Source organism: Lontra canadensis, unplaced genomic scaffold (assembly GCF_010015895.1).
Source record: "Lontra canadensis isolate GAN:19392208 unplaced genomic scaffold, GSC_riverotter_1.0 scaffold60, whole genome shotgun sequence".
In the NCBI taxonomy this organism is placed as follows: domain Eukaryota; kingdom Metazoa; phylum Chordata; class Mammalia; order Carnivora; family Mustelidae; genus Lontra; species Lontra canadensis.
In genome coordinates, this window is record NW_022631054.1 from 1,617,466 (window position 1) to 1,631,177 (window position 13,712).

At 45.8% G+C, this 13,712-nt stretch overlaps 1 protein-coding gene across 1 annotated transcript in view; it reads right to left on the reverse strand.

The window, feature by feature from the left end:
• CSMD2 (CUB and Sushi multiple domains 2) overlaps nt 1-13,712 on the reverse strand; it is a 593,647-nt gene that overhangs the window by 234,712 nt on the left and 345,223 nt on the right. Inside the window, exon 13 of the mRNA XM_032877161.1 lies at nt 11,033-11,215. Within this exon, the coding sequence (XP_032733052.1) occupies nt 11,033-11,215 (183 nt within the window). The remainder of the gene's footprint in view (nt 1-11,032; nt 11,216-13,712) is intronic.

The following is a 13,712-nucleotide window of genomic DNA, read 5'->3' on the forward strand; positions in this document are numbered from 1 at the left end:
CCTTTTTTTTTTTTTTTTTTTTTTTTTTTTTTTTTTTTTTTTTTTTTTAGGCAGACAGATCACAAGCAGGCAGAGAGGTAGGCAAAAGGAGAGAGGAGGAGGAGGCAGGCTCCCTGCTGAGCAGAGAGCCCGATGTGAGGCTCGATCCCAGGACCCTAGGATCATGACCCGAGCTGAAGGCAGAGGCTTTAACCACTGAGCAACCCAGGCGCCCCCTCACCATCTTTTCTAAGGTTGTTCAACAAAGCGTCTTCATGCAGAGTCTGGAACCAGCCCATCGTCCTAGCCACTCAAAGCCCAGTCATACCTCAGACTACCACCAACTGAAGACTGGAGTGGTGGTTGCTTTCCATGATCATAAGGAAGTATGTTTGAATTTCCCTCCATAGGAATCCACAAGGATCCAGGGGAGTTTACAGCTGACCTGAGAGAGCTGCCTTTAGGACTATGGGAGTCTTCCTAACTCTAAGAGCAAGATGGGAGTTAATCAGCTTATGGCAGCAGCCCTGTTCTTGGCCCACCTTCCCTGGGGTCACTAGACTACTGCTTTTGTACAAAATGACTGGAGGAAGACCTATAAATCCAAGAAGGGTAGTCCAAGACTCTCCTATAAAGCCAATCTCCAGAAGAAGTGAGTGGTACCTTCCCCATGAACCACAGAGCCCAGTGACACCCAAGGCCGATGGCAATGTACTTATGACCAAGTTAGATGACAAACTTAGCCAGAGGGTCACAGAATGGAGGAAGGGTACAAGTAGAGAGAGCTTCAAGCCCCAGGTCTTGAGCCAGCAGCTATGAAAACAGACCCTCCTTGGTAAAACTGTGTTTCCTCCATAGTTCTCTTAGTCAAACATGGCAGAGCACAGTGGAGAAAGCATGGTCTGCAGTGAGAACACACTTAGGACACAAATAACTTCAGAAATCTTACAGAGAAAAGAACCTATTAGCCACAATCCCACGGATGAAAACCGAAGTGAGAATGGAAGATAGATGCCATCCCCACTTACAAGCAGAGATCGCAGTCCAGGATTAGACCCCTAAGGCTTGGTCAGTTTTCCCAGCCTTGTCTCACCCAGGTAGCAACGGTCCCAAGATACCTTGGACTAGGAGTCCTAGTTGTAGGACCATAGCATTTGGACTGGGACCTATACTCAGCTGTGTTTGCATTTTGGTTCTGGAGAGATTCCTGAGTTGGGCTGAAATTTTGCCTCTGAGAAGTCTTCTAAGAATCTTTCAGTTGGGATAAATTCTTTTTCCTTTACATTCTGGGGCACTTCGTGGCCACCTCTATTATTGTAATAATTCGAAGACTGCTTTATAACACAAATATGTGCTCATAACATTCGCTTGAGTATGAGCACTTAGAGGGCAAGAGCCATGCTAGAATCATCCCCATTACTCTCCTAGTGCTGAGCACAACGCCCAGCGTGCAGTAGCTCCTCCCAATTCACGTTTTGCTGTGTTCAAACGAAATGAGAGGCAGGCAACAACAGCATCAAGTAGTAATGTTCAGAGGACTGGACCTTGCAACCCTAGGGCATATCAATGTGGAGGTCAGTATTTCTTGGATGACAGGAGGTTACTGCCATCATGATTACTGGCCTCATGGGTTATGGCAGTCTTAGGGTGGTGAGACTCAAAACAACATATGGCCACATATGTCATAGCCTCATGCCTAAAGAGGCTGCTGTCTTGTTGGGACCAAACTCCTCAGCAAGGATGTAAAACTTCCCTGCAAACAACTGACACACAGTGGGAGTTCCATATTAGTGGCCTACAGAGCTGACCTAGCATCTAGATCTCCTAGGAAGATTTTAGAACCACAGTGTCTGGGATCCATCCCAGACCTGCTGAATCAGAATTTCTGGGGATGAAGATTCTGTATTTTAAAAACCCTTTGAGTAACTCTAATGATTAGCTACACTTGGGCCCATTTGAGAGTGGGCAGGGCCATGGAGGACACGTCATTTCCCCATAAAATATCTGTCTATTTAAAGACAAAGTGATAATAAGTGATGTTTATGGCCCACACTGGCCTTTTAGGGAGTGTTGACTCTACTTCTTTCAACATGCTGGCAGCCTCCTTCGCAAAGCACATCCCTTAATCTTTGCTCGATCAGACCTTGCTCAGATCAGTTGACAACCTTCATTCCATGGGCTCAGTCCTTAGAGCCAGATCCTGGGCCCAGGCCCAGACATGCCTCAGAGTCATGGGAAGGCCCATGTCCTCAAACCGATGTGGTGAGGTCTGAGCATGGCTCCAGAGTTGGCATCTGGTGGTTTGTGAGGAGTCCAGCATGTCCATACACCCAGGAGTTTCAGGATTCTCCTCTGTCCTCCTGTCCCAATGTGTGCCCCTGCATAGGGACTGGACTTCTGTTCTGGTTGTTATTTTCTTCTCTAATCCCTTCTGGAAGGAAGGCCCTTTCTAGTACCATAGCCTCTGGCTGGGACAGGGTTATCCTGCAGGTGTAGGCCTTCTTCTCCTCAGTGAGGACTTTATTCAGCCCAGAAGCTGCCTTCTTCCACTAACATCTACCTGTTTAGCAGTTTAAGGTAGCAAGTGATGTATGACCCACACTGGTCTGGTAGAACAAATGTTGACTCTGCTTCCCAAGATGTCCTGATAGGAAATGTTGGCAGCCACCTTTATGAGCCATGCCTTTGTCCAGGGTCAGTTCTCCCAGCCCTGGCCTTCCTCAGCCCTGGCTTACCCTCCCCAGGCTGGCCCTGTGGTTCTAGAATGCTTCCGCACCCTGACTGCAATGTCCCTTCCCCAGTGCAGGGGCAGACATAGATCCTCCCCACCTCCCACCACCACCAGGATGTTGTCCAAGGAAGACTCCTCTGGATTACCAGAGGCCCTTACACAGAACAGCTACCACCCCCTCCCCCATCACCACCAAACCTCTGCATAGCACTAGGTCTTCAGTGTTTGTGTTCTTAAGGACTTGGTAACAGAGGAAGGGGGCCCCAGAATCTCACATGCTGGTTTTCAACTTCTAGGAATTGGCCTGAAATACACATCTGGACCAAAGCAATCCCCAGGTTCCCTGCCCCTCTCCTGGGGCCACCTGTGGTCTAGTGGGGCCTTTAAGGAAGCCTAGAGAACTAAGCAGAACATGACATCAGCAGAGGATGCTCATACAGCCCTTGTTACAGCCCCTTGCCTCTGAACACAAGCCGTGCCCAGGAATATTATGTCTCACACTGAGGCTGATGCTTTCAAACCTCAGCTGATCCCAATTCTGGCTCCAAATATTTGAAAAGGGCAATTTCCAAAGAGTCTAGCTATTGCAATCATATTTTCTGGGCCAAAGGAAAGGATGTTTGAAATTGTTCTTGTCCTGGAAAACCTGGGAGTATATATTTACATGGAAAGTCAGGGATCAGCTATACAGAAGAGGCAAAAAGGGACAGGCTTCACCTGTGCATGGGGCGTTGAGGTCGAGGTAGGAGGGGAGTGAAAAAAGTACCTGCCTATTTAAAAATAAAGATAGCAAGCAATGTATGTGACCTATATGAAGAAAACCACAAAGCTGTTATATTTAGAAAAATGAAAGTAGATGAACAAAAAGAGTGACATGCCATGTTTCTGGATGGGAAGCCTGTGTATTATAAAAATGCCTATTTTCCTCAAGTTAATTTACGGTTTAATAGGAGGGCACATACAAAATCCCAATAGGATTTTTTTTTTTTACTCTGACAAAATGATTCTAAAATTAATCTTGAACAACAAACAGATGAGAATAACAATGAACATTTCTGAAAGAGAAAATAATTAAGGGAGGAAGGAGTAGTTTCCAGCTCTGCCAGATATTAGAACATATTATAAAACAACAATTAAAATTATTCAATGCCGGTGCTAAGATAGAAATAGAGCAGCAGAACAAAGTGGTGTCTCAAGAAATAGACTTAACCGCATGTGAGGATTCAGTATGTGATAAAACAATTCATTTCCCTCAAATCAGAAGGGAAATGAATTGCTTAATACATTGTGTTGGAAAACTGCTTAATAGTTTGGACCATACATTCTACATTCATCTAAATAAACTCCAGATGGATTAACAAATTATATATTTTTTTAAAAAATCAAATTACCCACAAATAACCAAAAATAGAACAAACTGCTTCTCAGATCTGTGGCAGAATGATAACTCTGTCAGCATTGAAAAGAAATCACAAATATTGAAAGTTTGTCTACATAAAACAAGTGTACGATGCAAAATACTAAAAAAAAGGGGGGGGGCGGGGAGAAGAGACTGAGAAACTATATACACCACATATCATGAAGAGTTTCTCACCACAATGGAGAAAAAGTGCTTTCAAGTTGTAAAGGAAAATACCACACAATACTCCTGAAGCCACACTTCAGCGCAGGTAGTTGTCCCATGAGGATCACAAATAACAAATAACAAGAGCTCCTGTCCCCTCTGAACAGGACTGGACCTTGGCCGGCAAGCGAAAAGTCAGGACTGGAGTCTCTGTCTCGAATGCTGTGTTGGAAATCCTGACATCACTTTCATACCCCTTGGCCTGCCAGGGATGTGCCTCCAGCCTGGGGATACCCAGTAGTCTCTCTCCAGTACCTGCTCCCATGGACCCCCCACCTCCCCTCTTCCACTCACATACACTGGCAGTGGCCAAACCCTGTAGGAACCGCTGTGAACCAAGGACCCAGATGGGTGATGTGTGCCTGTGTGCACAGGTGTGTGTGTACCAATGAATCCACTGAACACCCCCTGTTGCAGAGGCCCACACCCCATGGCTTCTCTAAGGACCCAGTGCTATCCCTTGGATGTCCCCATTCCAAAAGGAGCACGACTTTGTACTCCTTTCAGGCCCCACTGTTCCCGTAGTGATGACTTCTCTATGCTCCATGAGAAGGGGGGTGCTGTTGCTCCCCTGTTCAGCATCCACCGTGGTATCTGCCCCATCGCAGGCACTCAGCAAATATTTGTTAAATAAAAGAATGACTCTTCATGGGATGGATCCTAAATGCGTCCGTGTCACCAATGTTTTCTAGTTGAAAACTAAATTTTGAACCATAAGAGCATCCTTTAAGTTACATAATTACGTCTCTCTCCACATCAGAGAAGTTTGAGGTCAAAGGCTGTGTCCAACGCATCTCTGGAGTCACAGCCCTCATCACAACACGTGGAACCTTACAGAAGTCGACAAGGGTGTGCTGGTGGGGATGTATTCAACTTATACTTACGAAGTTAGCAATTTCATAAAAGGGGATGCAAATACTTGGGGTTTGGCAATGCAGATAACGGGTACAAGCAATATGTTATATGATCTATTGGGAGAAAACCACAAAGTTGTTACATCTAGAAAAGTGAACGTAGAGGAACATGAAAGAGAGATACACCATGTTTCTGCATGGGAAGGCTGCATAGTATATGAATCATCTTCTTAATCATATAGCTTCTGTTATTGGCATTATGAACCAGCACAACATTTTTGGGGAGCAATATAAGAATGTACATTGAGAGTCATAACAATGTTCATACTCTGGCCTGATGACCTCACTCCTGGAAACCTAGCCCAAAGAATTACAGTTCAAGAGAAGAAAGAAAAAAGCCACGTCCATGAGGATGTTCATTATAGCCTTATGTAAAACAAATGAACATGACTTTGACTAAGTCACGACTCCATCCACTAAACAGAACATTCCACAGATACTAAGAATGGGAAGTATTAAAGGCACATAGCAACATGGTAAGATATGCAATACAATGTGAACTTTGAAACACAGAATGTGAGTTGATATGTTCGCTTTGATTGAAACCACACGAAATATGTGTGCATAGGGGTAAGAGTAAAAGAAGAAGAGCCAAGATTGAAATTGGTTTTGGGTTAAAGAAGTGAAATTAAGAGTATTTTATTTGTTTAAACCTTTAGATTTAAACCCTTAAAATACTAGAATATACCAAGAGCCTGTGCTGAATTTTGACCTTTGAGCTCCAGATACTTCCTGAAAGAGTTCTAGCACATTACATAAGGCTAGGTGCTAAGAGATTTCCCCTTCAACCCCATCCCCAGATGAGCAAGATCACCCTCAGAGGCCCTTCAGGTTAGATTATGATTTGACAAGGAACAAGAATAGCCGTACCCTCTTATGCAGCTGAGATTGTATACAGTAGGTGCTCAATAAATCAAAGATGGACGGATAAATGGGTGGGTAGAAGAAATGAGAAAAAATAAAGATTAGGGAAATGCTTGGGTGCTGACATATTGCACATTGGTGTAGAGCATTCGTACAGTTCCAACAAGGATCATGGGTCCAGCTTTCATGACTTTGTTTAATGCTTGTCAATCTCTGATACTTCGTGATACTCAGCCAACAGCATGCCTATACTCTGAGCTAGTATTTTTGTCCTAATAAGGCTCCCTTATCCTTCCTGCTGCAGATGAACCCTTGGATTCTGGAAATCTAGCACAGTGGAGAGAGTACAGGGTTTGGAGTAGGAACCTGCTCTGTCAATGAACACTTCAAATTCCAGCCCAACCCTTAGGGGTTTTATAACCTCTGAGTTAGTCCCCTCGTCTCCTTGAACTTTGTTTTCATTGGTAAAATGAGAGAAGAAAATATGCCATAAAGTTGTAGGAAAGATTCATTATCTTCCCAAATGACATAAAACATTGAATAAATATCGCATCCTCCTTTACCCCAAGCTTTCTCACTGCTACAATCCTACAGACTTTAAGCAGAGCCTCACTTAAATGTGAAAACACAGATTTCTTCGTCCTTAGAACTGGGAAGTGTACAGTACCCTTGATTGGTGGGTCACAATCTCAAGTGGTTTTTCTCTCTGGGGATGTCTTTGGCATCTCTCTTTGGCAATGTCCAATAGGGAGACATTTTGGTCATCACACTGGCAGCAAGAGGGGTGTGTGTGCCACTGGCTTCCAGTGGATGCAGGACAGGAATGTGGCTCAAACAATGCACAGGACTGCCCCTCCTCCACCAAAAGAATTATCTGGTCCAAAATGTCAATAGTGCTGAGGTTGAGAATCTGGATGACCCTATGACTCCATGCACTCCTTTGCAGATATGTGTATGTATGTATGTGTGTGTGTGTGTATGTGTGTGTGCATGCACGTGTGTGTGTGTGTGTCCAGCGAAGGACAGGGTGAGGGGATTTCAGGGGAACTCGGAGGTAAAATATGGGAGGGTAGTAGGAGAGGACCATTTCCTACAACATTCCTACACAGAACACCCTCCTTTACCTGTCAACTCTTCAAGGCCCAGCTTAAGCCCTCTATTCTCTGTGACATTTTCTTGGGGCACCCAAGGACCCACTTCTCCCTCCCTGGTCTCTCAAGGTTTGGCTGCTGATTCCCAACTTACACTGTAACCATCCCAGGGGGCCCTGCCTTCACATTTCACACCTATGCCCGTATACATTAGGAGCTGAGCAATTAGGGTTCACACCTTCTCCCAATAGTTTACAAAATGGCGAAGAAAGCCTGAGCTTGTGAAGTCTTGGCATATCTCTGGTGGAGCCTGTTTTGAAACTTCTTTGGAAAGTGGCTGCTAATGGACTGATAATTGGTTTCCTGGCTTTCTTATGAAGTGTGAAGCATTCTGTGAGCCTGTCAACAAAGCATCAAGTATCTGTACACCTCCATCAGAGTTATTTGTCCCTTCCTTCATCTTGTAGCTCTTGCGGTGGGAGACTAACTGGACATAGTAGCATGGGAAGGGCCCTCTCTTCTTTTGCAAGGAATGGGGTGAAATGGGCAGAGCTGGGAAAGGGAAGAAAACGCACAGCCTGGCCAGAGCATGCCTACCAGGAGACCAGGTTGAGCACATTTCCCAGGCAGAGATCGAATAGCTCTGAATCCAATACATGGTGCTTAGCACAGGGTATATGCTCGGTAAATATTGTTGGATGGATGGAAAGGACTACTACTTCCAACTGATTTTGAGCAGCGGTCCCTGGAGATGTGAATTAACTAAGGAAGAAGACAGTGAAAGGCAAGGAGCTGGCTCCATCTTTTCTTTCAAAACGCTTTTCACTGTGAGAAACATCCTCTTCTTTAAAACCTCGATGAAAAAAGAGCATCTATCAAACATTTACTACTGTGAGGGCAGCTCAAAAGCCAATGCAATGATTCTGAAGTCGGCTTGCTGCAGAAAATGTTTGGGAACATGAAGGAAAGAATGTATTTGTGTAGTCTCGGCAGGGCAATTTCCGAGTAAAGAGCTGTTTTGAAGAAAATGTTTTGAGAAAAGAACAATGTGCCACTTTGCACTTCTTTGGACAACTGTTCATAGAAATTTGAACCATTAAAATTTTCCAATCTGCTTCTAAATCCTAAGAAGGAAAGAATAGTTTGTCTGTTAAATATTGTACTAATATTCATTGTGACTAATGTGTGGGAAAATTTAGGGCGTTTATGTTGACTCTTGCTAGAGGTGTTTTGTATGTACATTTATCTCTATAAAATACAGAGACTGTATTCTTTTATATTCCTATGGATGCTTATAGATGTTGGCCCTTTCCTAGTGACCACCTGCTATCGATACGTTTGATCTGGGGTCAGGGTCAGAACCTCAGTTTAACATATCCCTCAAGCAAAGTATATGACCTGCTCTGCCAATGACCCATTTTAGGAAGTGGTTTCCAAGCATTTACTGTGGGCAGTGAGGTCTGTTCATGCCATAAGGACTGTTCATGTTCTATAAATATAATTATTGAGCCTTCGGGTTTGGGGAGCCAGAATAGCGTGCTACCCTACCAGAGGATTAGTAAACCAAAATTCAGCAAGAGGATGCCCCAGCCATCATCAGGATGCTGAGCCAGGACTGAGAAACAAGTCTTCAGAGTTTGAATCCAAAGCTATCTCTGTGCACCAGCATACCTGAATGCCATCTCTCACCCCCAGTCAGACTGTGAGATCCCTGAGGACAAAGCCCAGGACCCAAGGAAGCATCAGCTTAGGGGCTGGGTACTCAGTAGGGAGCTGACAGTTGGCACACCTTTGACTTCATGGAATAAGAAGATGACCTTGCTGTGTGGTGCAAAAGCATGGGGCCAGTTGGCTCTCTGGCCTCCTTCAGACTCAAGCTGTGTTTGGTTATACCCAAATGACCAGAAAAACAAACAAACAAACAAACACCTGATCAATGGGAGTGGCTGGGGGATGCCAGCCCCCTACAACCCAGAATCATCCAGAAGATGAAATGCTGTGTTGGCCCCCACAGACTGCCTGCTTTGTAGTTCTCAATAAACCTCAGGCTCCTCTTCCTTATTTTAAGCCACAGAGAGCACTGCTCCATACTTGCCAAGACAACTCTGTCTTTGTTTCTTCTCAGCTCTTTGTAAGCAGTCTCCAGCTCACTGGAGGCTGCCAGCTTCACTCCTGGAAATGAAGAGCCTGCTGAGCAGCACTTCATGGCCCTCTGTTCTTATGGAAGGTCTAGAAGGATTTCCTAAAACCCTTCCTCAGGGGCAAAGGGTCAAGGAAATTCTTGGAGGACTCGAGAGAGAGCCCTCAGATAATACTTTGCTACCTCCATCTCTCAGCTTGTGAGGCAGGCAAATTTATCCTGTCCTAAGAAGCCAGCTGGCTCTGCTACCCACTTCATTCCCACCAGCTCTCTGCCCCAGTGGCCTGACCCTCTCCCAGTTCTCCCTGCCTTGTTTTACCTAATGAATTTCCAAGATAAAGCCCCCATAATACCTGGGACTCCCACAGTCTATACTTTTGTCTTCTGAGGTCCTGCCTCCAATTTGCAGAGAAAAGCCCTGTTCCCTCTACCACCTCAGGCCTTTGTTCCTGCTTGCTCTGGGCTGCTCTTTGCCAATGTCCCCTTCCCTTCCTGGCTCCAGTCCCCTTGGCTCCCAGTGTGCTACAAGGCTAACACTGTTGGGCACGATATTCTAACCACATTCAGCCACAGAAATGTGTAGATTTCATGCAATTTTATTTTTTTAGCAACAAGGGTGTATATCTAAGAGTGATTTGATGTATATCTAAGAGCAATTTTTTCTTTAAATTTTTGCAAGGATCTTTGCATGAACTCACAAGTCATCATAAATTCTTTGTCAAAATAAAGTGATTTTTTTGGTTTGAAAAGGTATGACCCAACTCACCAACTCATATGCCGAAGTCTTAGTCCTCATTGATGTTCCCTGGTAACCCCCAGGCTATCCTACCCCACTGCCCTGGGGAACCATTCTAGTTTGTAACACCTGGAGACTCCAAGAAGCCCACTGCAGTGGGAGAAGTGATCAGAGGGTTGGGCTTTTGCCCTCCCCTGAGAGAAGTAGATGGAAAGAGATGGAGAAGGTGGGCGATGTTTGGGGGAAGAGAAGCTGGAACCTTGACTTAAGAGATCAAGTGGGCTCCTCCCTTTGCTGCACACAAGCCCCTCACACTTTCCAGTCTCACTGGGCCCAGAACTTAAAGTACTATTTTTGTCAGGAAGTATGGTCATCCCATCTCAGAGGAAGGAAGACCTCCTTGATATTGCCATTGGATGGTCACTCCAGAGGATCAATAATCTGAAGACAGCTTGATCCCCCATCCCTCCCTAACTCCAGTCCAAGAAGAAGCAATCTGAGAAAACTCCTCAGACCCTGGCAAGATTGTGGTTTCCCACCACACTTGGAGCCTAGTCCAGAGTCTACGATCTTACAAACCAGCCTGTCCCTTCCACCCTGGCTTGAATATATGGTGTCACTGGTGGCAACAAGGGCGAGGAACAAATGTCCAGGTCAGAGCCTCATGCACCAGGCCCTAGTGGCCTCTACCTTGCTCTCAAGTATCACCACGGATGGCAAGAAAGCATTGAAGAAGCACCCCCTCCCGGCCACAAAGTTAAAAGCAATAATTTCCAGTCTACATTACTGCCAGAAACGAGGACCCAACCAGCAAGGTTGGGAAGAACAGAAGAAAACAAGGGAAGCTGTTGCCATGACCTGTGAGGTTCCCAAGGGGCTCTGGATTAGCTAGCCAATGGGGCCCCTTGCCTCTTGGTGGAGACCCCGAAGAGGCCTTCTCCCCGCTCACTTACACACACAGCCTGGCTTCTTAGCCGACCACTGGTTATTCTTTTGGCACGTGATTGCCTTCTGCCCCACCAGCTCAAAGGCAGGCTGGCACTCAAACTTGAGTGTGTCACCGTGGCGGAACCGGGAGCCTTCCCTTCGGCCGTAGGCAGGGATGCCGGGATCGCCACAGCTGCCCTGCTCGATCTCTGGAAGACAGGAAGAAGAGAAAACAGAGACAAAATGTGACTTCCTACCTCTCTTGGACTGGGAGGTCCACGTTACACGCTCTGCTGCCCCTCTGCCTCGACTCAGTGCCCAGAGTGACACAGGTAAGACCTTTCATGAGAAGTCCTGCCGTGTCCTGTTTAAAACCCCATCCCAGGATCAAGGGGCCTTCCGGCCAGTAATATGCCCGAGACTCTGGGTTCACACAGAGCCTTTGAGGGGCTTGGATATTTTCACTCAGTGGAGGTGGGTCTCCACACTCTGTGAGATACCTGTCCCAGGAGCTAAGGAATCTGTCGCGAGCTTGCTGAACTTGCCTCTGCATTCAGACCGCCCAGACAGACCTTCGGCTCAGTCCATTCCTGAGTGGCAAAGACAAGCATGAAATGAGGCGGCTTTGCTGCCTGCCGTTCCCCAAACCAGAGATTAAGTGAGAATCAATATTCGCTGCCTTCTGACATGGAAGCACTTTCACAAAGGTTTTTTTAAATTCAGTTTGAGAAGGTGCAGGTAAAATGAAACAAGTGGCTCACTGAGTATGCTTTTAAAGTTCGTTTGATTCAACCGTGTGAGTCACACATGGAGTGGGTTCCTGGAGACAACTCGCGCGGGCCCGGATGCCAGGGGGCATGACGGGCTGGCAACCTCATGGGAGAGGCAATGAGGGCTTGGAGGCTTCAGGAAAGGAGTCTGTCCTGGCCAAGTCCCTGGAGTTTCCTCTGGAGTCACCCCCACTTCCAGCAGCCCTGTGCTTGGTGCTGTGAGAGATGAAGGGGAATGAGGGGCCGGAGAGGGGTACCTGGAAGGGAGGAAGGAGAAGAAGAGGGGGAGCAGTTCCTGGGGAAAAGGACCTCCTGCGGGAAAGACAGGGCGTAATGGATTTAGTGGCAGATGGTGAAGGGAGGATGGTAGGGTCTTGTGACTTGGAAGGGAGGCAGCTGGAGTAAACAGGAAAGTTTGCTGGACATCTTCCTAGGTTTGTCAGGCCAAGGAGACCCCGCCTTTGCTGTAAAACGCCATAATGAGCCAGCAGGAGGCACAGTCCCTGAAGTTGCTCTGTGTCACCCTAACAGGGATGATGTTGCAAAAACTTCCTAACCACAGCTGGTGGGGTTTCTGTGGGCTGCTCAGGCTAGCCCCATGCACTGCCTTTCATGGATGTGCTCCTGAATTGTCACATTCGTGTTACCTGAAAACCAGGGTCTCCAGATCTCTGCTGAGAGCTGGCAGAACAAGGCATTCTCTGACTGGGATTGTGTGTGTGTGTGTGTGTGTGTGTGTGTGTAGGCACCCAGAAGGAGCACCTAACTCAAATTTGGAAGGTGAGGCTGTAGGCAGTAAGACATTAAACTTCAACACAAAATTTTAGGGGGTAACAAAAACTCAGCAAGCAAGCCTGTAATATCTTAATGCGATATTTTTTAGAAAATCAAAACTAATGCATATAAATCAAACCTACAAAGAAGATCAATATTAGAACTTAAAGACCAGATCTGACCCAGAATTTGTGTGCCTCACTTCTCTGGCCTCACCCTTGTCCTGGTCTTCTGAGCCTCTTGTTAATTAAAATGTTGATATTTTTATCATATATAATTTGCACTAATCTTGGTTTAAAAAAATCGCATTAAATTATTTAACTGAATTACTGAGCATTTCAGCAACTCCTTTACAATCTATGCCCAAGGCACGTGCCTCTCTCATCTCAGCCTAGTCCCAGACTTGGCAACAGGGAAGGCTTCTTGGAGGAGGTGATGTCTACACCATGAGGCCTAAAGACTATGCAAGAGCCAGCAGGTGAAAAGAACAAGTGGGATTCACAGCAGTATTATTTACAACAGCCAAGACATGGGAACATCTAACTATCCATCAATGAATGGGTAAAGAAAACGTACACGTGTACACACACACACACACACACACACACACACAGGAATATTATTCAGCCATAAAAAAGAAAAAGAAGGAAATCCTGATATTTGCAACAACATGGAGGAACCTTGCTTGAGGGCATGATGCTAAGTGAGATAAGTCAAGACAGAGAAAGACATATACTTGATGATCTCACTTATATGTGGAAGCTAAAAAACCAAACTCATAAAAACAGAGTGGGTTAGGAGAGACTGACGAAGGGGGTCAAAAGGTACACAGTTCCAATTATAAAAGGAACAGGTCCTGGAGTGTCATGTATGGCATGGTGACTCGAGTTCAGTGTCGTATTGCATCTTTGAAAGTTGCTAAGAGGGTAGATCTTAAAAGTTCTCAACACACACACACACACACTGAGGTTGTGTGACAGATGTGTTACTAACCCGATTGTGGTAATCCTCTCCCAATACATCCATGTACCAAATTATCACTCTGTACACTTTTACTGATGTCAATTATATCTCAGTAAAGCCAGTTTAAAAAAAAAAAAAGAAAGGAAGGAAGGAGTAGGAGGGAAGGGAGGGGAAGGGCCTTTTAGGTAGGGAAGAGCCC